This window comes from Budorcas taxicolor, chromosome 11, assembly GCF_023091745.1.
Source record: "Budorcas taxicolor isolate Tak-1 chromosome 11, Takin1.1, whole genome shotgun sequence".
Classification (NCBI taxonomy): Eukaryota; Metazoa; Chordata; class Mammalia; order Artiodactyla; family Bovidae; genus Budorcas; species Budorcas taxicolor.
In genome coordinates, this window is record NC_068920.1 from 71,790,379 (window position 1) to 71,818,201 (window position 27,823).

A 27,823-nucleotide genomic window follows, 5' to 3' on the forward strand; every position below is an offset into this window, starting at 1 on the left:
TATCTTTTGTCATCATATCCTCATGGTTTGGATTTAGTTTGCCTTTCATTAGGTAAGTCATATTTGGTGTTGATGGCAGACCTGAATTTGGGAAAGTCTTTAATCTCTTGAAGTCTCAACTGTGGTATAGATACTTTTCAGGGCTGTAGGGACTTCTGTGACCTGAGACGCCATCAGGGAACAAACAGTCCTGATGAGGAATGAAGTTGTGGGCAACTTTAAGGGAGGAGAGAAACAAAAAACTCCTGCTGTAGAATTGCTTAAGCAGAGGGTGGAAGCATGTATGTTAGCCAGGAAGAATCATATTCATCTGGATAAGGTGAGTTCCACAATAGGAAGCCAGAATGGTAATTATCATTATTTCTCTCTCTCCTCTTTTTTTCTTTTTTTTGTTACCTTGACTGATACATCTTTGCAATGAGCTTATTAGGAAAAAGACCAATCAATCTGAGAGTATTGTTTTTACTGTGTCTTATACTTTGAGGAGAGACAAAAAAAAATGGGACATATTCTTATATTCAAGAAAAATTGATACACTGGAACTGCTTTGGTGGTCCAGTGGTTAAAAGTCCCTGCTTCAAATGCAGGGTGGTGTGTGTTCGATACCTGTTATCAGCAGTAGGATCCCACATGCTGTGCAGTACAGCATAAAGTAGAGTAGACTCGAATAAAAGAGTAAGGTCAAATAAAAATAACTTCCTTGAAAAAAAGAAAAGAAAAGGATATAGATAAGACATGAGATGAGTACCAGTATGTATAGAAGTTTTTAAATTTGGTAAGGGGCATCTGTGAAAAATCCACAGCAAAGATCAAAATGACTAAACTTTACAATGATTTCCAATAAGTCAAGAAGAAGACAAAGACAAATACTAGGCATGGCAAATACATGCCAGCATCATGATCATTATTCCCAAGGTTCTAGGCTAAGAAAAAAAGAGAAAAAGATAGATTTAAAAAATTATACAACATACCCAACAGCAGTTCTTTAAATCAATTCTACTCATCAAGAAGATACAATAGAAAATAAATAAACTCTTTAATAGGTTATATAGAAATTAACCTGAAAAATGTACAAGTCCTTTATGATGAAAGTTTCGAATTTCTATTAAAGGACAGATAGGTATAGGAAGTACTGAATAAATGAATAGTGAGATACTCTTCTAACAGAATGTCTGAAGATTGCAAAATTGTCAGTTTCTCCCTAATTTAATTAGTTAAGTCAATGAAATTCGTATAGTGATCACAATAGAAAGGTTGTGGTAATGTTACAATCCTCTTTTTAATTTATCAGAGTTGCTGTGCTGTAACATATAGGCAGTGACTTACTGTCAAGACTTGAGGGTGCCATATTGTGATGGCCTCTATCCCACAAAAAACTCTCCTTTATTCCCACAAGGGTGCATTTATGAGGGTTTTATTTTGGCATTGTTGAGAGTGGCAAAGAGTGGAGGCAGGTAGCTATTCATTACCCAGGAATTAGATGAGTAAAATTGGTACTTACAGATGATTGAACATAATATGAAACACATACCAAGCATTGTAAATGATGAATAATACTTATATATAACTATACTATAAAGATTTCAGAAATACAATGCTAAGGATCAAAGTAAGAAACAATACAGTTGATAGCTCAGTATCATTTATATAAATTAAACTTAATGTATAAACTTGTACTATACATACTTACCTCAAAGATGCATTTTTAGATAAATAACTATGAGATATTCATATGAATAACAGGTCTTATATATAGTAAGATGGGTATTTGTGTTGATAAGGAAAATGAAGTTAGGAATGGAGTATAAAAGAGAAAAAAATATAACTGTGTAATACTGTATACTTCAACAGTTACATTTTGAACTGGGGTAGTGTTATAATATCAAGTCAGTTCTTGCAAGTGATACCCTATTACAATACTCTTAAATTGCTTCTACCTGCATGTCACATTATCAGATAAATTCCATTCAGTTCAGTTCAGTTGTCAGTTGTGTCCCACTTTTTGCGACCCCATGAATCGCAGCACTCCAGGCCTCCCGGTCCATCACCAACTCCCGGAGTTCACTCACATCCATCGAGTCAGTGATGCAATCCAGCCATCTCATCCTCTGTCATCCCCTTCTCCTCCTGTCCCCAGTCCCTCCCAGCGTCAGAGTCTTTTCCAATGAGTCAGCTCTTCGCATGAGGTGGCCAAAGTATTGGAGTTTCAGCTTTAGCATCATTCCTTCCAATGAACACCCAGGACCGATCTCCTTTAGGATGGACTGGTTGGATCTCCTTGCAATTCAAGGGACTCTCAAGAGTCTTCTCTAGCACGACTGTTCAAAAGCATCAATTTTCAGTGCTCAGCTTTCTTCACAGTCCAACTCTCACATCCATACATGACCACTGGAAAAACCATAGCCTTGACTAGACGGACCTTTGTTGGCAAAGTAATGTCTCTGCTTTTGAATATGCTGTCTAGGTTGGTCATAACTTTCCTTCCAAGGAGTAAGTGTCTTTTAATTTCATGACTGCAGTCACCATCTGCAGTGATTTTGGAGCCCCCAAAAATAAAGTCTGACACTGTTTCCACTGTTTCCCTATCTATTTCTCATGAAGTGATGGGACCAGATGCCATGATCTTCGTTTTCTGAATGTTGAGCTTTAAGCCAACTTTTTCACTCGCCTCTTTCACTTTCATCAAGAGGCTTTTCAGTTCCTCTTCACTTTCTGCCATAAGGGTGGTGTCATCTGCATATCTGAGGTTATTGATATTTCTCCCGGCAATCTTGATTCCAGCTTGTGCTTCCTCCAGCCCAGCGTTTCTCACGATGTACTCTGCATATAAGTTAAATAAGCAGGGTGACAGTATACAACCTTGTGTACTCCGTTCCTGTTTGGAACCAGTCTGTTGTTCCATGTCCAGTTCTAACTGTTGCTTCCAGACCTGCATATAGGTTTCTCAAGAGGCAGATCAGGTGGTCTGGTATTCCCATCTCTTTCAGAATTTTCCGCAGTTTACTGTGATCCACACAGTCAAAGGCTTTGGCATAGTCAATAAAGCAGAAATAGATGTTTTCCTGGAATTCTTCCTTTTTCCATGATCCAGCAGATGTTGGCAGTTTGATCTCTGGTTCCTCTGCCTTTTCTAAAACCAGCTTGAACATCAGGAAGTTCACCGTTCATGTATTGCTGAAGCCTGGCTTGGAGAGTTTTGAGCATTACTTTACTAGTGTGTGAGATGAGTGAGATTGTGTAGTAGTTTGAGCATTCTTTGGCATTGTCTTTCTTTGGGATTGGAATGAAAACTGACCTTTTCCAGTCCTGTGGCCACTGCTGAGTTTTCCAAATTTGCTGGCATATTGAGTGCAGCACTTTCACAGCATCATCTTTCAGGATTTGAAATAGCTCCACTGGAATTCCATCACCTCCACTAGCTTTGTTTGTAGTGATGCTTTCTAAGGCCCACTTGACTTCACATTCCAGTATGTCTGGTTCTAGATGAGTGATCACATCATCATGATTTTCTTGGTCATGAAGATCTTTTTTTGCGCAGTTCTTCTGTGTATTCTTGCCATTAGCATTTATCAAAAGGTTGCTGGGAATTTCCTATAGAACTATATTTACCCTGAAAATCTTGTCAAAATTGCCACATAACTTCTACAACTTGAAAACTAGTAGTTCTTTTTAAGGTCTTTGGTGTATGTGTTAGGCCACACAAAGTGGCTTTCCTTATCTGTTTTGGAGAATGAAAATAGAAAAGACTATGGTCACACTTAAAGCAAAGAGGATCATCGAAAAAGCGAGAGAGTTCCAGAAAAAACATCTATTTCTATTTTATTGACTATGCCAAAACCTTTGACTGTGTGGATCACAATAAACTGTGGAAAATTCTGAAAGAGATGGAAGTACCAGACCTCCTGACCTGCCTTCTGAGAAATCTGTATGCAGGTCAGGAAGCAACAGTTAGAACTGTACATGGAACAACAGACCAGTTCCAAATAGGGAAAGGAGTACATCAAGGCTGTATATTGTCACCCTACTTATTTAACTTATGTGCAGAGTACATCATGAGAAATGCTGGGCTGGAAGAAGCACAGGGTGGAATCAAGATTGCCGGGAGAAATATCAATAACCTCAGATACGCAGATGATACCATCCTTATGGCAGAAAGTGAAGAAGTACTAAAGAGCCTCTTGATGAAAGTGAAAGAGGCGAGTGAAAAAGTTGGCTTAAAGCTCAACATTCAGAAAACGAAGATCATGGCATCTGGTCCCATCACTTCATGAGAAATAGATAGGGAAACAGTGGAAACAGTGTCAGACTTTATTTTGCTGGGCTCCAAAATCACTGCAGATGGTGATTGCAGCCATGAAATGAAAAGATGCTTACTCCTTGGAAGGAAAGTTATGACCAACCTAGACAGCATATTAAAAAGCAGAGATATTTTTTTGCCAACTAAGGTCCATCTAGTCAAGGTTATGGTTTTTCCAGTAGTCACATATGAATGTGAGAGCTGGACTATAAAGAAAGCTGAGCCTCAAAAAATTGATGCTTTTGAACTGTGGTGTTGGAGAAGACTCTTGAGAGTCCCTTGGATTGCAAGGAGATCCAGCCAGTCCATCCTAAAGGAGATCAGTCCTGGGTGTTCATTGGAAGGACTGATGCTAAAGCTGAAACTCCAATACTTTGGCCACCTGATGCAAAGAGCTGACTCATTGGAAAAGACCCTGATGCTGGGAAGGATTGAGGGCAGGAGGAGAAAGGGATGACAGAGGATGAGATGGTTGTATCGCATCATCGACTCAATTGACATGGGTTTGGGTGGACTCCAAGAGTTGATGATAGACAGGGAGGCCTGGCGTGCTGTGATTCATGGGGTCACAAAGAGTCCGACATGACTGAGCGACTGAACTGAACTGAAAGCAAAGAGTGTGTACACATTTGTATTCCTACAGTGAATTTTAGTCACCATACATTCTCTAAAAGTCAACCTTTCGAAGGAAAACAAGTATACCAAAAGCAAAGTAATGCTTCAATACGATCTACTTTATTCATTAAACTAATATTTATTGCTGGTACATTTAGTCTTTAAAGATGGGTTTTAAACCAATTAACACTCCAGATTATGAAGAGATACATCAGGGATTTCTTTCTTTGGAAAAAAAAAAGAGAAAAGTTACTTGCTGAAAGTCTCAGCACCTTTGTAAACATAAATATCATTGAGAAGTTATTTGTTCTTAAAGTGAGAAAAGATGTAAATGATATGAAATTCAAGTTTTTGTTTTTTGTTTAAGCTTTCCATCTCCAATCCATGGATAAAATGTTCTTTCATTAAAATGACTTGATTGAAGTTCCCTGAAACTGCAGTGGATCTGTCTGCCTACCAGTAGACAGTGGACCTGGTAGGTAGACACATCCACTGTGGTTTAGTTTAGTGTGACTTAGTCTTAAGAAAAGCTTGATTTGGTGGAAGGGAGAGTTCCATAAGAAAATCTTCATCCATTCATTGGCGTAGAATGAAAAAGCTGCCTTTATTAGTTCCTGGAAGTAGAGACTCTGCAATAGAAAAGGGTATAATAGGGACAGCATGAGCTGGTATCAGACAGATTTGTCTTGCTATCAGTGTACTTTGAGTTTCACTTTCAAGGAAAGTGAAAGTGAAAGTCGTTCAATCCTGTCTGACTTTTCGCAACCTCATGGACTATCTACAGTCCATGGAATTCTCTAGGCCAGAATACTGGAATGGGTAACCTTTCCCTTCTCCAGGGGATCTTTCCAACTGAGGGATCAAACCCAGGTCTCCCACATTGCAGGCGGATTCTATTAACAACTGAGCTATCAGGGAAGCCCATAACTTTTCTTACAGTTGTAAGAAAATATACTTTAAAGAGTTGTTGAGAATGGAAAATGGGACACTAAACTTGTTTTTATAAGGCATGTAGTAGGTGTAGTGGTTGCTCCCGTGTGCATGCTAAGTCGCTTCAGTTATGTCTGACTCTTTGCGACCCATCAGCTGTGGCTGACCAGGCTCCTCTGTCCATGGGATTCCCAGTCAAGAATACTGGAATGTGTTGCCATGCCCTCCTCTAGGGGATATTCCTGATCCAGAGATTGAACCCGTTTCTCTTATGTCTCCTGCATTGGCAGGCAGATTTTTTAGCACTAGCGCCACCATACTTCATAAAAATAAGCTCCACTTAAGTCTTGAAAAGGTAGGAGTTGGATTTAGGATTTGATGAAGTAAAAGAGGCATGCTTAAGAAATGCTTTATTATATACCAACTTATACCATGTAATTTTGTTATATGCTTTTTAAAATCTGAAGCATAGATTATTTTCTCTTTTTTCAGAATAATTAAAATTTTTTTTTGTTTGTGATTTCTATGAAATATCCTTCATGAAAATGGCCAGCACGGAGGATCCAGTTTAACTTTTAGAGCTATATCTATCTTCTCAAAGTTCTTACAAATACGAAAATAGAGAAGGATCGAACTTTAATCCTCCTTAGAAGGAAGGATAGTTTTTGTCTTTTTTCTCCATTTGAGAGTATTACCTATGTGTGTGTTAGTTGCTCAGTTGTGTCTGACTCTTTAGGACCCCATGGACTGTAGCCTGGCAGGCTCCTCTGTACATGGAATTCTCTGGGCAAGAATACTGGAGTGGGTTGCCATTTCCTTCTCCAAATATTACCTATAGCTGTAAGGTATTCTACAGTCAGTGTCCAAAGTGCTGCATTTTTTCAAGTTTAGGATACCAGTCTGACAAAAACAGGTTTTATAGTCAGCATCTTATATTGACTTGGTAGTTGAGGGAACTGAAGTTCAGCAAGATTAACTGAACTGCCTAATGGGTCATGTACTCTATACATCATGTGAAATGCCAGGCTACATGAAGCACTAGCTGGAATCAAGATTGCTGGGAGAAATATCAATAACCTCAGATATGCAGATGACACCACCCCTATGACAGAAAGTGAAGAGGAACTAAAGAGCCTCTTGATGAAAGTGAAAGAGGAAAGTGAAAAAGCTGGCTTAAAACTCAACATTCAGAAAATTAAGATTATGGCATCTGGTCCCATCATGGCAAATAGACGGGGAAGCAATGGGAACAGTGACAGACTTTATATTTTCTTGGGCTCCAAAATCACTGCACATGGTGACTGCAGCCATGAAATTAACAGACTCCTGCTCCTTGGAAGAAAAGCTGTAACAAACCTAGGTAGCATGTTAAAAAGCAGAGACATTATTTTGCCGACAAAGATTCCTATAGTCAAAGCTATGGTTTTTTCAGTAGTTATGCGAGAGTTGGACCATAAAGAAGGTTGAGAGCTGAAGAATTGATACTTTTGAACTTTGGTGTTGGAGAAGACTCTTGAGGGTCCCTTGGACTGCACGGAGATCAAACCAGTCAATTCTAAAGGAAATCAATCCTGAATATTCATTGGAAGGACTGATGTTGAAGCTGAAACTGTAATACTTTGACCACCTGATGCAAAGAGCTGACTCATTAGAAAAGACCCTAATACTGGGAAAGATTGAAGGCAGGAGGAGAAGGTGATGACAGAGGACAAGATGGTTGGATGGCATGACTGACTCAGTGCACATGAGTCTGAGCAAGCTCTGGGAGACGGTGACACTTCTGGACTGGGAAGCCTGGCACGCTGCAGTCTGTGGGGTTGCAGAGTTGGACACGACTGAGCAACTGAACAACAACACTGGATCACGGTGCTAGTGATTGGCAAAAATAGGAGCTGAGTTTGTTTTTGTATTGAATTTGAAACCTCTTATTGCTTTTCTGTATTATTAATGTTTCTGTTGCCGGGGCAAAAGTTGTGCAGTAAGTAAATAAACTTTTTCTATAACTATACATTCTGAACATACTAATAAAAAAATAGATTGACATTATTTTGCATTCATATCTGGTATTTGAAATTTGAGGAAAAAGAAAAAAAATTATAAAATTCTTAACTAAGAAAGCAATGCTCTTGGTAGTTTTGGGAAAATTTTTTTTGAAAATAATAGTCATGCCCTTCCAGGCAAAGCCCTAGAAATCAGATATAAGGACGTAGAGAAACTCAGTCATATTAAACCGTATATGTATTGGCTTAGGAAAATGGCTGCAGTAGAGAGAGAAGGTAGACAAATAGATTTAATATTTTGCCCTTGGATTAGGAGTATTGGCTTATGAAGTGAAGTCGCTCAGTTGTGTCCAACTCTTTGCAACCCTGTGGACTGTAGCCCACCAGGCTTCTCCGTCCATGGGATTCTCCAGGCAAGAATACTGAAGTGGGTTGCCATTTCCTTCTCCAGGGGATCTTCCCACCCCAGGGATCGAACCCAGGTCTCCCACATTGCAGGCAGACGCTTTAGCCTCTGAGCCACCAGTGAAGCCTAGGAACTCTAATAATGTGTTAGTGTCGTCATGCAAGGTCTCTGAACATGTCAGGGTTCTGCAACTGCCAGGTGAAACTGCAGCCTTGCTGGGGTAGTTCTGCACAGTTCATCCTAAGGGTTTATTTTTAATTAGAAATTATCCTGTTCCCGCTCTCTGCTCTTCACTCTAAACCTGGCTTGGGAAATTCAGGAGGGTAGAGACAGGTGATAGTTTTAAAAGGATCACTGCCAGCCCTAAGTTAGGCAAAGCCAAGCTCACTCTGGACTAGTCTTAGGATAGATCATCCTTCCTTGAGTTGCCAAATAGCCCTTCAAATAGCCAAGTTATTGTGCAGTTTGTTCCAAGATTAAGCTTCACTTGGACCCTCCCATTCAGAAAAGAGCAAAAATTTTCCTCTTTCCAGGCATATTTTACTCTCTTAAGGGAAATTTTCAAACAGACCTTTTGTTGAAAGTTTCTACAGTGCCAAATATCTTCTGCTGTCTGAAATCGTCCTGTATAGTTATTATAGAGTTGCATACTTGGTTTTTATAGGGAGGAGTCGTTAGATAGGCAGCCAGCTTGTCTGTAGGCAGAGTGGTAGATGGCAGGGTCCCGAAGTATCAGTTTTATGCTTTTCTTATTGCTACAGGATGGTGAGTTCCTTTCCAGGTGCCAGCTGTTACTCTAACCCTGTCTAACTCTAGACATAGCACAGGAACCACTTTTATTCTCACCTATCAACTTTGAAGAAAGCACTTATTTTTTTTCTCTTCTTATGTTCTTTATCTCGGGATCTGGCAGTTTCTATACTAATCATTCCAGTCTGTCTGTTCTAGGCTCTTTCTACCCTGACCTGGTGAGATCATGGACACTGTGATGCCTTTGATATTTATTCTTCACCTAAATATCATTGTTCCTTGTTTTAGAAAGTTGAAAATTTTAAGAAACCAAATTACTTGTAATTTCACCACAATTTTGATCTACTTCCTTACAGACATTATTCTTTGGACACATTTGATATACAATATAAATTTTTACATAAATTTAATTATACTGTGTGCATTTCTTTATACTTTGCTTCCCCTTCCCTTAATATGTACATATATCACAAATATATGTTCATGTCATATGTTGTCATATGATATTACAGATCAACATTATTGTTTTTGTTTTCACTATATAGGTTTCCTTAATCTAATGTAATTAATCATGATAGTCATGAATAACAGTAATGATGATGATGATGATGTCACTGTCTACCATTACTTACTATATGCTAGGCATCATTTTGTATGATTTGCATACATTGTCTTTATTTTATCCTCCTAGCAATCCTGACAAGTATATATTTTAATATTCCTATTTTTCAGGTGAGGCAGTTGAGACTTGTAGAGATTAAATAAATTGCTTAAGATCACAGAGTTAGGAATAAGCCAGGGTTCTAACCCATACTGTGAGAATGTGAACCCAAGTTCTTTCAACTGTGCACATTTTAAGTGTTTTTTAAAAAATCACTCATCTGATAATTACTTTAGGTAAAATGATTAAAGTAGTTACAGGGCAGACGTTTTTAGCTTCCTGATAATTTCTCAAAAACGTCATGACAATTCGCATTCCTTAAGAAAAGAATTTAAGATTGTGACTTTGCCATATTTTTAATAATACAGAGTATTGTCTTTTTTCTTTTGCTAACTTTGTAGCAGGAAAACAAATGGTACATTGGTGAATTTTATTTGTATTTTAAAAATCACTATTGATTTTGGACTTTTTTTAACAAAAATTATTCTTTTTTTATTCTCACTTTTTTTTTTAAATTGAAGTATGTTTGATTTACCAAGTTGCGACAGTTTCAGGTGTATAGGAAAGTGACACATGCATACACGTTCACATATGTACACACACATATATTTTCTTTTTTAGATTATTTTCCATTATAGATTATTATAAGATGTTAAGTATAGTTCTCTGTGCTATACAGTGAGCTTCCCAGATGGTGCTAGTGGTAAGGAACCCACCTGCCAGTGCAGGAGACATAAGAGAGACGGGTTTGATCCCTGGGTTGGGAAGATCCCCTGGAGCAGGAAATGGCAACCCACTCCAGTATTCTTGCCTGGAGAATCCAGGACGTGGACAGAGGAGCCTGGTAGCCACAGTCCAGAGGGTCATGGAGAGTCGGACACCACTGAAGCGGCTTAGCACACATGCTGTGCAGCCGTCCCTGTTGCTTGTTTTACGTACAGCATTGCGTGTCTGTCAGTCCTGCACTCCCAGGTTACCTCCTCTTCTGCTTTGGCAACCCAGTTTGTTTTCTATGTCTGTGAGTTTATTTCAGTTTTGTAAATATGTTCATTTCTATAATTTTTTAAGAGTCTGCATATAAATGATATCATGCAGTATATTTGGCATTATTTCATTCTTTTTTGTGGATGAGCCATATTCTATTATGTGTGTGTATGTGTATATATACACGTGTATATAGCACATCTTCTTTTTTCATTCCTCTGTTGGACATGTAAGTTGTTTCTCTGTCTTAACTATTGTAATAATGCCACCTTGAACATCGGAGTACATATAACTTTTTGAATTAGAGTTTCTCTGGATATATGCCCAGGAGTGGAATTGCTGGATTATATGGTAGCTCTATTTTTAGTGTTTTAAGAAACCTCCAGATTGTTCTCCATAGTGGCTGCACAAATTTACATTTCCACTAACAATGCAGGAGGGTTCCTTTTTCTGCACACCCTTTCCAGGATATTATGTTTAGAGTTTTTGATGGTAGCCATGCTGACTGGTTTGAAGTGATACTTCATAGTTTTAATTTGCACATCTCTAATAGTGATGTTGGGAATCTTTTCATGTGCCCATTGCATGTCTTCTTTGGAGAAATGTCTATTTAGATCTTCTGCCAGTTTTTTTTTTGGGGGGGAGGGGGTTTGATATTAAGCTGCATGAGCTATTTGTATATTTTAGAAATTAAGCCCTTATTGATTACATCATTTACAATATTTTCTTCCATTCTGTAAGTTGTCTTTTCATTTTGCTTATGGTTTCCTTTGCTGTGCAAAAGCTTTAAAGTTTAATTAGGTGAAGAGGGTTAAGAGGTACAAACTTTCAGTAATGACAAAAATCCCGGGGGTGTAATGTACAGCATATTGACCATAATCAGTGATATTGTAGAGAATACTTGAAAGTTGCCATGAGAATAAATCCTAAAAATTAAGCTTGTGTGGTGATGGATGGTAACTAGACTTATTGTGGTGATCATTTCACAATGTGTCCTATCTAATCTGAAACCAAATGATGTTATATATAAGACATAGCTCAATAGAAAGCTTTTTTTTAAAAAATAAAGATGTATGGAATTGACAAAGGGCTACACAGACCAGTGGGACAGAATAGAAAATTTAGAAAGATAAAAATATGTGACAAAGTTGCAGAAGCAATTCAACAAATGGTGCTAGAATAGTTGCACATTCACATAGCAAAATAGTGAACCTTGAGTACTTCTCACATTTTGTACAAAAAGTAACTCAAAATGTATTATGATTTAAATGTGAAATGCAAAACTAGAAAACTTTTGAGAAAAAAAGAAGACCCTCAGACTCTAGACGTAGACAGAGTCCTTAGACTTTACTCCAAAAGCACTTATTGCAAAAAGAAAATAACTGATAAATTGAACCTCATCAAAATTAAAAGACCCTGTTAACAGGGTGAAAAGTCGGGTTACAGAGTGGAGAAAATGTTAGCAAATGGCGTATCCAAAAAAGGACTAGTATCTAGAATGTATGTAAAGACTTTTCCAAACTCAACCATAAAAAAAGTAAATAATCCAGTTATGGTATGGACAAAAAACACACAATGAACAGTTTACCAGTGCATATGGACAGATGGAAACTAAGCACTTGGTAACATCTTTTGTTCAGCATCATTAGTTATTAAAAAGAATTAAAGCCACCATGAGCCATCATTACACTCCTTTACAACAGTGACTACCCCAAATACCATTACGATTGCTGATGGGCACATATATGGTGCAGGTCACTCTAGAAAACAGTTTGGCAGTTTAAAAAACTCAGCATGAAACTTATCATGTAACCCAGCAATTGCACTCATGTTTACTTATCCCAGAGAAAAGGAAGCTTATTTCAGGTATTTTATGTACTTTATAGCAGCTTTGTTCATAATAGCACCAAATGGGAAACAACCCTATAATCTTGAAGGAGATGAATAGTTAAACTATGGTCCATTTATACCATAGCATCGTGACATATTACTCGGCAATACAAAGGAAAGAACTACTGATATTTGCAGCAACCTGGATGAGTCTTCAGAGATTCATGCTGAGTGAAATAAGCCAATCTCAAATGGCTGCACACTGTAAAATTCCATTTACATAAGTATTAATTGACAAAAATTATAGGAATGGAGAGAACATTAGTGCTTACCAAAAGTTCAGTAGAAGGTAGCGATGGAGGGAAGTGGTATGGCTATAAAAAGGACACTTGTGGGATCCTTGTAGTTTTGAAATTGTGCATCCTTGACTGATTGTATCACTGTCAGTGGCCCAGTTGTGATAGTGAACCGTAATTTTCTAAGATGTTCGCCTTTGGAAAACCTGCGTAAAGGCACATGGAATCTCTCTCTATTAATTTTTTTATAATTGCATTTAAATCTACAGGCCTCTCATAATAAAAAGTTTAATTAAAAATTAGTATTGAAGCAAAGTTTATTTAACTTTTAGTTTCCTTTTTTCTCTCATATTCTTATATTTTTAAGCAAACATCAGCTGAATATATTTATCTTTTTTGTTTTCAGATATTCTTTCTCTTTTTCTGAATATCTGAAGTTCAATGTGACAGATTTTTTTAAATCTTATATTCTAAATTTGTCTGTTTCTGTACAGTTTCTGTTAATGGGGGAGAAAAGGCATAGATTTATTTATACAAAATTCCTCCAGTCGTCACTTAACTATATAAAGGGCTGTTTTTGGAGGTGGTTTGGCAAGTTTGATTTTGAAAGGCAGGGAGCAGCCATGTGTCTTTAATAAAACAGCCATTACATACATTTATATATCATAAAAATAATGTGTATAGCTCATTCAGTTTATAAAGTTCTTAGACTGAGCCTCAGATTTTTTGCTTTTCCTGGTGTTGACTTCCTCTAATATACTTGAGAAGTCACTTGAAAGCTATATGCTTAGTTCTTCTTGTATAAAATCTTGTATTGCACCTTCTGTTAAGCCAGCAGTTTCTATTTACTTATTGTTAATAGTGGGAACTATTAATAATATCTCATTGCCTTTCATCTCCATGAAGTGATTGGTGTAACAACTGTGACATGATGATATAATTTTTATTTACATTTTTAGATGGTACCTTTTTCTATGTGCTCTTTAGTAATTGTTCAAAGCCCTATTCATTTTGGCAACATGAAAAAGATTAAGAGATTGGGAAATTTTAAAGTTTTAAATTTTGAAGCACTTCAGCAGTTGAAAAGATTGACAGTTGTGAGTTAGAAGAGACTTCTAACCATCATAATCAAATCACCATACTGTATGTCTTAAACTTACACAGAGATATAAGTCAATTATTTCTCAGTAAAATTGGGGAAAAAAAAAACATGGAAAAAAGAATTATCTTGCTAATTGTCTACAAATTGATTAAATTGTATTATAGTATACAATTAGCACATTATTTGTGCATGTAATTGTGCACAGTTATATACAGATTATTCAACTTATGTTTTTTGTAACAAAATGGGACCCTTATCTTAAAAGTGAAATCCAAGTCTTTTCCTGATCAATTACCTTAATCATAGAGGAAGTCTGGGTTTCTGTTCTATCCAGGTAGGTAGGTTGTAATTTTAAGCAGTTTGGTTTGCTAAGCATGATTAAGACACTGTTCCCTTTGAGGTTTACCCTTTCGCTTCTAAGGTACAACTGTTTATCATCTTGGGTCAAAGGTTATAAAAAGTAGTCATCAATTAAAGCTTTATTGGTTGTAATTGGTAATGCTATGAAAGGAGGCAGCCAAACTGAATCTAATAATAAAAGACTCTTTGTTAGAATATTTAATAAATTAACACTCTCTTATGGAAGAGGGGAAGCTAATTACAAAGCCCAAGATTGTTAATCATAATGTTTACTTTCTTCAAAAGCACAGACCCAACTATCCATAAACATTAGACATTAGATTTCTTTCTTTTTTAAAATTCTGTAGACTTCTGTCATTCCCAGAGGGGATGTTCTTTTCTATGGCTCAGACTTGGGGTATGGGAGAAAGAGGAAATGCCAAGACAAACATAAGTTATAAGGGGCATCTTAAAAATAAACAGGATTCTGTTAGAACATCAGATTGCTGTTGCTCTTCAAAAAGGGTCAGAAGTTTATGTAGGTTTACTCTGTAGGCTAAGTGAGTAATATCAAGAATTGGGGCATTTAGAAAGTAATGTGTTTTTTTTTTTTTTTCATGGTTAATTATCTACCAGAGCAATTATCCTTTCCACATCTATGTTGTGAACAGTGTGGTTCTTGAATTTTAGACATTTTTCAAAGCCATAATGTAGGTAAGTGGAGCGGTGACACAGTACTACCTTCACGACTCTTGAATGATCTTGCCATGAGAACTCTGTGAATGGGCTTTCACATCTGAGAATCAAACGATCAAATGAATGTTTCTAGATTTAAGAAATAGGGGACATCTTGGGTTTGTTCTTTACATGTGTTTCTGTAGTCTGATCTTTAAGTCACTTCTAATGAAAGAAAATCCTGCTTTGCGCCTGCTGTTCAAATTAGCCATATGGTGAAGTGTAATATCCCGCTGAATGTCATTACGGTGCCCTGTGATATGTGCTCCCCTTTTCACATGGAAGCAAATTAAAACAGCCCTTTCAGGTGTGTGTGTGTTTTTTTTTTTTTAACACTCTGAATAAACCTGTCTTCACTTGGATGCTGGGACAGTTAAAAGGGTGTTCTCCAGCTGCAGTCAGGGCGATAAAATTATAGGCTTTGCTCAAGAGCAAATGGAAATACTGCTTCCTGTAGGCAAAGCCGGGAGAACCTTCTATGTGATTCCCTTCTTCCATTTCTCTCTCTCGTTCTCTGCATACTCGTCCATAGTTGTTTCTCAGTCCAAGGGTTCACTTTGTTTTGTTGTGATGGATGGGCAGGATTCTGTCTACTTTCCAGTGAACCTCATATCGGTCTCTGCCATGGAAGAGTCACTAGATGAAGAGCTGTTTAACCAAATAATGGCATAGTAAATATTTAATAAAGAAAATAGAAGGTCTTTTCCTCTATGTAGACATATTGCCCCTATGAGGAAGTTTTGTCCCAGCATAAGCTTTTTTTTTCTATGAAACTGGACATGTTTCCACTAACATTTAGAGACCTGGAGATCAGTAATTGTATGAAAGGTTCAGGATGTTTCTGCATATAGGATACATTGTTACCTTTTATGAAGGAAAGAAATTCAGGAAAGGTCCTTCATCTGGCCTTCTCTTTTCCCACTAAGAGCAAGGATCACATGATCCTGACTTATTTGATTCCTGGTGTGACCTACTATAGCAACTATAATTTGAGCTTTGTTAGCAATGAATTTTATGACTTTTATTTATATACAAAAACAAAAGGCCTTAATTCATTTGCCCACACTGAGTGACAATACTGTTTTTTTAATGTTTATATTCAGACAAGTCTAGACACGTGGGAAATTCAAAATCATCACTTGTGTTTTTATTTTTAAACGTTTATTCATGTTCCGGGATTTGTATGGCAGTCTGTAGCACGTGTTTGAAGAAAAGCAGTTGGAACAGTGTTGTGCAGTAAAAGTGGCTCATACTGGATTATGATGTTCTGGGAAAGATTTTTGCCTGGAAAAGTCAGTGAAAAGAACATGTACAATATGATATATGATCCTATTTATATATGTGTTATATGCACATATGTGTGTAGGTAAAATATCTGTTTAGAATAGCTGCCCTGGTAGCTCAGACGGTAAAGAATCTGCCTGTAATGCGGGAGACCTGGGTTCAGTCCCGGGGTCGGGAAGATCCCCTTGAGAAGGGAATGGCTACCCACTTTAGTGTTCTTGCCAGGAGAATTCCGTGGACAGAGGAGCCTGGTGGGCCGCATTCCATGGGGTCGCAAAGAGTTGGACACCACTGAGCGACTAAGCACACACACACACACACACACACAAAGTGGTAAGCCGTAGGTATCTCTAGGAGATGGGGATTATGAATGAAGTTCTTAAAAATTGAAGGTTGATTTATAATATTATCAATATATTAGTTGCATGTATATAACATAGTGATTAAACATTTTTATAGATTATAGTGCATTTAAAATTGTTGTAAAATATTGGCTGTGTGCCCTGTGCTGTACAGTATGTCCTCATAGCATGTTTATTTTTTATGTACATAGTAGTTTGTACCACTTAATCCCCACACATGTCTTGTCCCTCCTTCCTTCCCTTTCCCTACTGGTAACGATTTGTTCATTCTCAATATCTGCTAGTCTTCTTCTGTTTTGTAGTATTCAATTGTTTATTTTTTTATATTTCGCATGTAAGTGATAGCATGCAGTATTTATCTTCCTTTGTCTAACTTGCTTCACTAAGCATAATACTCTCTAGGTCCATTCATGTTGTTGCAAATGGCAGAATTTCATTCTTTTTTATGACTGAGTGATATCCAATTGTATGTATTTGCCATATCTTCTTTACCCATTCATCTGTTGATGGACATTTAGGTTGCTTCCATGTGTTGGCAGTTGCAGATAGTGCTGCTGTGAACAATGGGATGCATATATCTTTTTGAATTACTGTTTTTGTTTTCTTCAGATCTGGATATATAAATATATAGGAACATACGTATCAGGCAACTCAAAACTTTTACCACTCTGTGTATGTCTGTGGATGACTGTGAAAGTGCCATGAGTTTTGATTTTGAGGCTACCCATAAATTTTAGCAGGCAGGCAAATTTGCAAATTAGGAATCCATGAATAATAATTGACTGTATTTCCTCCTGATTGCTCTCTTATTAAATGACACCACCAGCCAAACTAGTTACCTAGGTTAGAAATCTCTGGTCAGTTTTCTTTCCTTCATATCCTTTACCACATATATCCAGTTGGCTTGTGCCTCTTTAAGTATATGTCAGGGTCTAATCCTTCTGTAGCTGATTTCCCCTTGCTTCATAGTACTTACTACATTATAGCTTCCAGGTGTCTAAAACTAGAGTTGAAGTCCAAATATCTTATCATGATCTACAAAGCCCCCCGGCCTTGTCTCCTATCACACCTCTCCCTCACACCCTGAAGTTCCAGTTGTGAAGAACTTGTAGTTCATGGAGTGTGTGATATCTTTTTTCATTGAATCTCTCTGTCTCTACAAGGAACATTTTTCCCCCCTTTCTGTTTACCTGGCTTATTCTTCTGAGTCATTCTTCAATTATGAGTATAAATGTTATTTTTTTCCTGAGAATCTTTCTCTAACATTTATCCCTCCCCATTCATGTGCATGCATACACACACACACACACACACAGTTATACATTCCACTTCAATCCATAGGATTTTATAGTTTATTTTAATATAATTGCTTGTTTAATTTCTAGTCTTCCACTATAGACTATAAATTCAGTGAGGAGATTCTTAGTGTCTTTTACATGGTAAGCACTTTATATACTTTGTAACTGATTTTTCTGTGACATTGTATGTATTAATTCATTAATTATTGTATAGTCTTTGGAGCACTGTCATTCTAAAGACATAAAATGAAAAAGAAAACAACTTTTGCCTTGCCTTCCTATTGTTTTGTATCTTTTTGTTTATACTTTGATTAGCTTTTCAGATGACTTTTTTTGGTTTGTGTTTTGTTTTTTTTCATTTGAGTGGTTAAAGGAGCTTGAGACCAAAGTGGTAGGACTCTATTGAACATTGTCTATTGACCTATTTGTGAATAGGCAGGCACTTCCTAAATTACTCAGCTGTATTGGGTAGACATCTATTTCTCAATTTCTTCCTATAAGCATTGAGTTGACAAAATTGGCAAAGAAATAGAAAAATCAGAGGTGAATTTATTGAACATTCACTGGGGAAAATCTAACTCAATTTTGTAAATGGAGAAGCCAGACTTATTAGATGAATTGGTCTTTTCTTATGTTTTAATTTTATTAAAAAACAAAATGTATATAGTTTAGAATTAAGTAGAAGTTCATAATTTGGTTTTTATATAGAATTTCATCTTGTTTATTTTCTGTCATTTATGACAAATAATTAAATTAGTATGCTACTGCTAAGTCACTTTAGTCGTGTCCAACTCTTTGCTATGCTATGGACTGTAACCCTCCAGGCTCCTCTGCCCATGGGGTTCTCCAGACAAGAATAGTGGAGTGGGTTGCCATTTCCTCCTCCAGGGGATCTTCCTGACCCAGGGATCGAACCCATGTCTCCTGCAGTTCCTGCATTGAAGGCAGATTCTTTATCACTAGGCCACCGGGAAGTCCTGGTTAGTATGCTGTGTCCTAATTAACAAGGCTTTCCCTAAATTCTCAACTAAGTGTATCTTGGCTCAAAGGTATGTTGAAAGTGTAATGTCATACTCACATAATAAAGGGCCTTTTAGGGCTGTTAACCTTAAAATGAAATGTCCTTCACTGTGTACAAAAGGTAATTGACCTTTAATAATACCACTAGGATGGAAAATGGTGACAAGTAGGGAATAACTTTAACAAACCAACATGCAATTTCCACTTCTTATTTCTTAATATAATTATTTGCTACCTCACTAGCTTATGGACTAAGACCGTCTTGAAATAGCTGTCTTAAGGTTTGCTTTCATTTTTTAGACAGAAAAATTCAGATGTATACAGTTGTCAAAACCTTAGTATGTTAAAATATTCAATTTTAAGCTACACCAAGAGTTGTCAAACCATGACTCTTGTGTTAGGTCCATCATACTGCCTGTTTTTGTATGACCTTGTGAACTTTTACATTTTCAAATGATGGGTAAAAAATCATTTTTTATCCATAGAAGACTATATTTTATGACAGGTGAAAATGGTATAAAATTCTAATTTCAGTTTCTACAAATAAGGTTTTATTGTATGGTATAAAATTCTAATTTCAGTTTCTACAAATAAGGTTTTATTGGAACAGAGCCATACTCATTTATATATTGTTTATGACTGCTCTTATACTACAGCAGCAGTGTTGAGTGTTTGCATCAAAGACTGCATGGCTCAACAAAGACTATTTACTATTCTGCTCATTACAGAAAACATTTGCCAACCACTGAGCTACACTATCGAGTGTGCATGATTTAGGACCTTAACTAGCTTTTCCAGTTTAAGGATAACAAAGAAGTCATGTTGAGTAAGATTCTTCAGACTTTTGGGAAGGTGAAAAAACCTGAAGGTAGATAGTACATGGAAAGTCTTCCTTCTGTGCAGGAGACCTGTGTTCAGTCCCTGGGTTGGGAGGATCCCCTGGAGAAGGGAATGGCCACCCACTTCGGTATTCTTGCCTGGACAGAGGAGCCTGGCGGACAATGGTCCATAGAGTCGCAAAGAGTCAGACATGACTGAAATGACTAGCACTTTCACAGTAAACCTTATCTTCACATGGGTGGGGCTTTCACTTTCATCACTGATTTCATCTTATGTTTTAAATAAGTATTAGCATAGTGGTTATTATTTATCAAGACAATATTCTAAAAGCTTTATAACTCTTCATAATCTTTATAACAAACATAGGAGGTTGGCATCTCTACAAATAAGTAAGCCATAGCATGTCTTCTAGTGAAAGGTAAAGAGTTAAACAGTGGAAGTTAGATTAATGAAAGGGAAATTATATAGCTAGTCATATGAGTTATACTGTAGGAGGAAATGGCAACCCACTCCGGTATTCTTGCTGAGATAATCCCATGACAGAGAAGCCTGGCGAGCTACAGTCCACGTGGTTGGAAAGAGTCAGACACAACTGACTGACGGACACATGAGTTACACAGTTAATAAGGGCTAGGCCATGATTTGAATAAAGTCATCTGGTTCTAAAATCAATGCTGTTAACTGCTGTACAATGCTGTCTCTCCCTTTCTACTTTTGTTTATTTAGAAAAGTCTTGGGTTGAGAGTAGGGTTTAATAAAAGGGGAGCATCATGTTTTAAAAGTTTTGAGTTCATATCAGTTTCTAGGGTTGTTATAATCAAGTACCACAACTCGGTGGCTTAAAATAAGAGAAATTTCTTCTGTCACTGTTTTAGAGCGTAGAAATCCAAAATCGGGATGTTAGGAGGCTGTCCTTCCTCTGAGATTCTGGGTAGAATCCTTCCTTGCCTCTCCGCGGCCTCTGTGGTGGCCAGTAGTCCTTGGTGCTGAGATGTATCAGTCCCATCTCTGCTTGTGGCTCCATGTTGAATCCTCCCTGCGCTGTCCTCATACAGCATTTTCCTCTTCTTAGGAAGACACCAGTTATGCTAGATGAAGGGTCATCCTGTTATTGCATGACTACATCTTAGTGTAACTAATTACACTTGTAAAGACTGTTTCTAAATGGTCATGCTGTGAGGTCTGGGGAAGGACATTAATTTCGAGAGGACACTATTCAACCCCAGTTATAGAGCATATAAATCAACTCTCGTTTTCTAGAGTACCTTTCAGTTTAAGCCCAAAAACCCGACATGAAAAGCTACAAGGCTTTGTTTCTTCCTTTTTTTAAAAAAAAAATATTATTTTTACTTTATTTTACTTTACAATACTGTATTGGTTTTGCCGTCCTTTTTGGTGTTAATCCTGTGCTAGATAATATTCTGTCTGAGAAGACTGACATTATTCTCAACTTCTGCCTTTTTCTTGCCTTCTTTTGGCCTCTTGCTCATGATTTATTTGAGACTAGATTTTATTCTGGAATTTTCTTCTGGGATGTTCTGTGATTTTTTTTTTAAAGGATCATTTTCTCAACTGTTATTATAACCTACAAGAATGTTGGTTTGTTTTTTTCTTGTAAATTTGTGATAATTAGTTCAGAAACCAACTTTGGTGTTTTTGGAGGTTGAGTTCTGACAGTTTCTTCTGAATAATCTTGTGTCCATTTCTATTGGGATTTGTAAGTTAGGGTCAGTAAGTTCTAATAATTATTTTTGTTTTTTCAATGGTTATTATTGTTAAAAAGACAGATTGTGAGAAATGTGGGACTACCTTAGCTTCTGACCTGGGAGCTTCTCTATACTAGCGTGGTTGGCCCAATTGTGTCAACCTATTTCATTTGTTTTGCAGGGGGCCCGGGAAACATTTGAGAACTATTACCGAAAACAAAGGCGAAAACAGGCTCGTTTGGTGCTCCAGCCTCCATCTAACATGGTAGGATAACCACTTTTATTTTTCTCCCTTTTTCATTTTTCTTCTATATCTTTTAATTATTTTCTACTTGTGATCCCCCCCTGCTAAATTGCCATTTGGGGACCACTTTTGATGGCTGTGACTTGCACTAAGAAAGTAGCAACTAACATTTCTTGGTTGCTATGTTTCAGGCATTCTTCTAAGTACTAGGTATGTATTGTCTCATTTCATCCTCACTGTAATCCTACAAAGGTAGGTTGTTGTTGAGTCACCCAGTCATGTCCGATTCTTTGCAACCCCATGGACTGTAGCACACCAGGCTTCCCTGGGCTTCAGTATCTCCTGAAGTTTGCTCAAACTCATGTCCATTGAGTCGGTGATGCCATCCCACCATCTTGTTCTCTGTCGACCCCTTCGCCTCCTGCCCTCAATCTTTCCCAGCATCAGGGTCTTTTCCAGTGAGTGAGTGCTTTATGTCAGGTGCCTGATGTATTGGAGCTTCAGCTTCAGCATCGTCCATCCAGTGACTATTCAGGATTGATTTCCTTTAGGATTGCGTGGTTTGATCGCCATACTGTCCAAGGGAATCTCAAGAGCCTTCTTCAGCACCACAGTTTGAAGGCATCAATTGTTTCATGCTCAGCCTTCTTTATGGTCCACCACTCACATTGGTACATGACTATTGGAAGAACCACAGCTTTGAGTATATGGACTTTTGTCGGCAAAATGATGTCTCTGCTTTTGAATACGCTGTCTAGGTTTGTCATAGCTTTTTTTACAAGGAGCAAGTGTCTTTTAATTTCATGGCTGCAGCCCCCATCTGCAGTGATTTTGGAGCCCAAGAAAATATAATCTGTCACTGTTTCCACTGTTTCCACATCTATTTGCCATGAAGTGATGGGACCAGATGCCAAGATCTTTGTTTTCTTAATGTTGAGTTTTAAGCCAGCTTTTTCACTCTCCTCTTTACCTTCATCAAGAGGCTCTTTAGTTCCTCTTCACTTTCTGGCAATAGGGTAGTGTCATCTGCATATCTGAGGTTATTGCTATTTCTCTCGACAATCTTGATTCCAGCTTGAGGTTCATCCAGCCCAATGTTTCACATGATGTACTCTGCATATAAGTTAAATAAGCAGGGTGACAATATACAGCCTTGATGTACTTCTTTCCCAATTTGGAACCAGCCCATTGTTCCATGTCCAGTCCTAACTGTTGCTTCTTGACCTGCATACAAATTTCTCAGGAGGCAGGTAAGGTGGTCTGGTATTCCCATCTCTTGAAGAATTTTCTACAGTTTGTTCTGATCCATACAGTCAAAGATTTTAGCATAGCCAATGAAACAGAAGTAAATGTGTTTCTGCAGTTTACTTGATTTTTCTGTGATCCATCTGATGTTGGCAGTTTGATCTCTGGTTCCTCTGCCTTTTCTAAATCCTGCTTGAACATCTGAAAGTTCTTAGTTCATGTACTGTTGAAGCCTCACTTGAAGGATTTTGAGCATTACTTTGCTAGCATATAAAATAAGTACAACTGTGGGGCAGTTAGAACATTCTTTGACATTGCCCTTCTTTGGAATTCAAATGAAAACTGACATTTCCAGTCCTATGACTACTGCTAAGTTTTCTAAATTTGCTGATATATTGAGTGCAGCACTTTAACTGTATCATCTTTTAGGATTTAAAATAGCTCAGCTGAAATCCCATCACCTCCACTAGCTGTGTTCATAGTGATGTTTTCTTAGGTGCACTTGACTTCCCATTCCAGGATGTCTGGTTCTAGGTGAGTAATCACACCATCATGGTTATCCGGGTCATTAAAACGTTTTTTGTATAGTTCTGTGTATTCTTGACACCTTTTCTTAGTATCTTCTGTTTTTGTTAGGTCCATACCATTTCTGTCCTTTATTGTGCCTGCCTTTGCATGAAATGTTCCTTTGGTAATTTTATTAAAGAGATCTCTAGTCTTTCTCATTCTATTGTTTTTCTCTGTTTCTCTGCATTGTTCACTTTAGAAGGATTTCTTATCTCTCCTTGCTATTCTTTGGAACTCTGCATTCAGCTGGGTGTGTTTTTCCCTTTCTTTAGGACTTGCTTCTCTTCTTTTTTCAACTATTTGTAAGGCCTCCTCAGATAACCATTTTGCCTTTTTTGCATTTCTTTTTCTTGGGGATGGTTTTGATCACTGCCTCCTGTACAATGTTAGGAACTTCTGTCCTTGGTTCTTCAGGCATTCTGTCTGTCAGATCTAATCCCTTGAATCTATTTGTCACTTCTACTATATAATCATAAGGGACTCGATTTAGGTCATCCTTAAATGGCCTAGTGGTTTTCCCTACTTACTGCAATTGAAGTCTGAATTTTACAATAAGAAGTTCATGATCTGAGCCACATCAGTTCTTGATCTTGTTTTTGCTGACTGTATAGAGCTTTACCATCTTCAGCTGCAGAGAATATACTCAGTCAGATTTTGGTACTGATCATCTGGTGACGTCCATATGTAGAGTCATCTCTTTCTCTTCTGTTGTTGTAACAGGGTGTTTGCTATGATCAGTGTGTTCTCTTGGCAAAACTCTGTTAGTGTTTGCTCCGCTTCATTTTGTACTCCAAGGCCAAACTTGCCTGTTATTCCAGATATCTCTTGATGTCCTACTTTTGCATTTCAATCCCCTGTGATGAAAAGGACATCTTTTTTTGGACACCTTGTTAGTTCTAGAAGGTCTTCTAGGTCTTCATAGAACTGTTCAACTTCGGCTTTTTTAGTGTTAGTGGTTGGGGCATAGATCACTCGTATTGTATTTACTTTATAGTCTTGGGAATTGAGCCTTAAGAAATTTAGCTGATTTGTGTCTTTATCAAAACAAAAATAATAACTTTTTTCTTCTTTGCTTTTTTTGTAGCATGAAACCTTAGACGGCTACAGGAAGTATTTTAATCAAATTGTCGGGTGGGTATTTGTGTGTGTGTCTTAAATTTATGTACTTTCAATAGTTTGTACACTTTTCCTGAGACTTAGAAAAGTACAACAAGTGTTCTTTGGGAATTTATTTTTCTTTTCTTTATTTAAATTCTTAAAACAAGATTTGGTTTTGAATATCTGATGATTTTAAAGGAATGTCTATTTGTTTCAACATTATATTGTTGGAGAATACTTTTTATGGAGAAAGGAAGAATAAAGTTGAATTGTAACCTTATTATATGTGATAGTTTGCTTTTCCATTGTTAAGAGAGAACCAAGCAATCAACAAATGTTGGCATAGTTTTTCTAAAAGAGCCAAATGGTAACATGTTTTAGGTTCAACAGACCAAGTGGTTTCTCTTGCAGCTATTCAGCTTTGTTGTGGTACAAAAACAACTATTGACAATATGTACATGAGACACAATTGGTGTGTTCCAATAAAACAGTAGTTATAAAAATAAGCAGTGTGCCAAATTTATTCCATGGACTACATCACTTGCCACCCTCATCTTGAGAATATATACTAGTTTGGAATTGCAGTTCCCCAATAAGCTCCCCAAATATAGGCAGCTTATTCTTATTGCAAAATAGTGACTTTGTAGTGAAAAAAGGGAAGTAAGTTGAATTGTTCCATGAAATTTCTTTTTCAAATTCAGATTGTTGTAATGTAATTGATAACTTTATTAAAGTGTTATCATGAGCAATTCTCTATTTAAAGAATTGTTGTAATTAGTATGACTATTTAGGTAAGATAGCTAAAGATACATTTCAGATGCATACAAATTAGGATACCACAGCAGAATGTTAAAAAATATGTGTGTATTTTTTTACTTTTGTGCTATATCTTTTCAACACTTTGATGAAAAAGTTTTGTATAAGGGGAATTGTTTTAATATTTTGTGTGTTGGATTCTTAAAATAATGGGTGTTTTAACTTTTGTTGTTTTTTGTAAAATGTTTTAATGGCCTCGTGTTTTTACTGTAGTGAAACTAGTCTCCTTTATCTATAAACATTATTTTCTTCCCTTTTAAATTCCAGGATAGCATGGTTAACATTTAATGCAAATGTAATTCCAGTTTCTATTGAAGTGATTAATATGGTATCATGATCAAAGGTATAATTCCAAGTCTAATAAATCTGATTTTGTTTGCTATACCAAATAGCTTTCTCTAAGAAAAAACACTACTATTGCCTTCAAATTTAATGGCAGCTCATAATGTTTGTGACATGCTGAAAATTGTAATCAAACTATTTTCTGACAGCTGTTCTTTCTTTTTTCCTCAATCTTAGCTTTTTTGTGGTTGAAGATCACATTTTACATACAACACAGGGCTTAGTAAATAGAGCCTACATTGATGAACTGTGGGAAATGGCACTTTCAAAAACCATCGCAGCACTCCGTACTCACTCGGTATGTAAGACACTCAAGAGACGTTTTTACTTCAAGCTAATTGTCTCTACAGTATTCAGTCTTCTACAGCTTTAAAATCATCCTATGAATATCATTTACTCATGAAAGATGTATGGAAGTAACCACTTCAAACTGCATGTTCTCTAATGCTAAGCCCTCTTTTGTGGATGTTCTTTGCATTAAGAAAGCAACGGCTGACATTTACTGATTGTTCTGTATGTCTCAGGCATTGTTTTTGTATTGTTACCATGTACTGCATATATATTTCATCTTCACTTCATCTTTCTAAGGCAGATACTGTTTTTATATTTGTCATGTAGACTGCAGAACAACCTCAGCGAGGTTAAGTAGCTAACCTAATATCACCCAACAAATAGAGCTTGGATTCGAACCTTGACAGTATGGCTGCAGAGCCCATTTCTTAGCCACTACACCTTAGTGCCTTTGTAATGCCTATTAATACTGGTTTGGAGTTCGCAGATTTATTCTTACTCCATAACATTTCAATAAGTTGCCCGATTTTCAGTTTCCATGCTCTATTGATCTGTTTTACGATAGCATCAATTTTTAATGATAATCTACTTTATTACAGGTGGAAAATCCTGGCTCTGAATTATTCATTATTTCATTCATTCAGTATTTCTTGAACAAGGATTACATGTTGATCATAGCAATACAAGAATGAATAAGACTAAGGACTTTGTTCTTAGAGAGCTGTATTATGATTGGGGAGATTCCCAATAAACTAATCAATATCAGACAGTGATAATGCAATGCAGTTAAAAGAGAGTGATATATTAGGACAACAAGGTATCTGATTTTGGTAAGTTGATATGAATGGCATTCTGAGATCTAAATATCAAGGAGTCAGTATTTGTGCAAAGATCAATTAAAGATCATACTAGGTATAAGGAACAGTAGTGCAAGGACTTTGTGGTATTATTATGTATGAAAGTGTTTCAGGCACAATAGTGAGAAGTTAATAATAAAAGATAATTTGGTATTTTAAAAATTTCAAGAAATGGTTCTAGTATGCTTATTATTTTGTTAACCAGAAGCTTAAAAGTCATTCGTCTCTATCTATACATTATCAAGTGTTTCAGAGTAAATACCATGTCTAAAATTTAGAGTTGAAGGGAGTGTAGCCACTTTAAAGGAAACTGAACAATGCTCCAAGTGGGTAGAACATAAGACATAGAACCCTAAGGAGGTATGGTAGGAAGTAAGAATAAAAAAAATATAGGAAGATTTCACATTATTTAGGACCCGTTTGACCCTTTAAGCAGTGAGTTAAGTGGAATATGTGTCTTCGGGACAGGAGTAGAGTAAATTGGAGTGAGAAGATCAGATTTCTATTTTTAAAAGATTATTCTAGCTAAATAATGGATGAGGGATGAGAATGGATGTGGGGGGAAGAGTTATTGGTGGGCTGGTCTAGCATTCCAGACAAGAGATGATGATTGCTGGACAAAAGTGATGGTAGATATGGAAAGAAGTAGATGAGTCTGAGAGATTTTAGGAAATAAGACTTATAATACTTTGTGATGGACTAAATATAAGAGATAAGGTTAAAAGAAGTATCAGGGCCTAGGTTTATGATTTCCTTCCTTGGATGATAGTGTTGGTATTGATGGTTTGGAGTGGGAAAGTCATAAGTTACTTTTGGATACAATTACTTTAGATGCCTTTGTGCAATTAAAGTAGTAGGGTCTGTCATTGTTGGTCAGTTGCTGAGTCATGTCCGACTCTTTGCGACCC

At 36.9% G+C, this 27,823-nt stretch overlaps 1 protein-coding gene across 1 annotated transcript in view; it reads left to right on the plus strand.

The window, feature by feature from the left end:
• Nucleotides 1–27,823, plus strand: part of EXOC6B (exocyst complex component 6B) — a 707,283-nt gene that overhangs the window by 350,746 nt on the left and 328,714 nt on the right. The window contains exons 9-11 of the mRNA XM_052647541.1: nt 21,637–21,720; nt 24,596–24,642; nt 25,945–26,065. Of these exons, the coding sequence (XP_052503501.1) occupies nt 21,637–21,720; nt 24,596–24,642; nt 25,945–26,065 (252 nt within the window). The remainder of the gene's footprint in view (nt 1–21,636; nt 21,721–24,595; nt 24,643–25,944; nt 26,066–27,823) is intronic.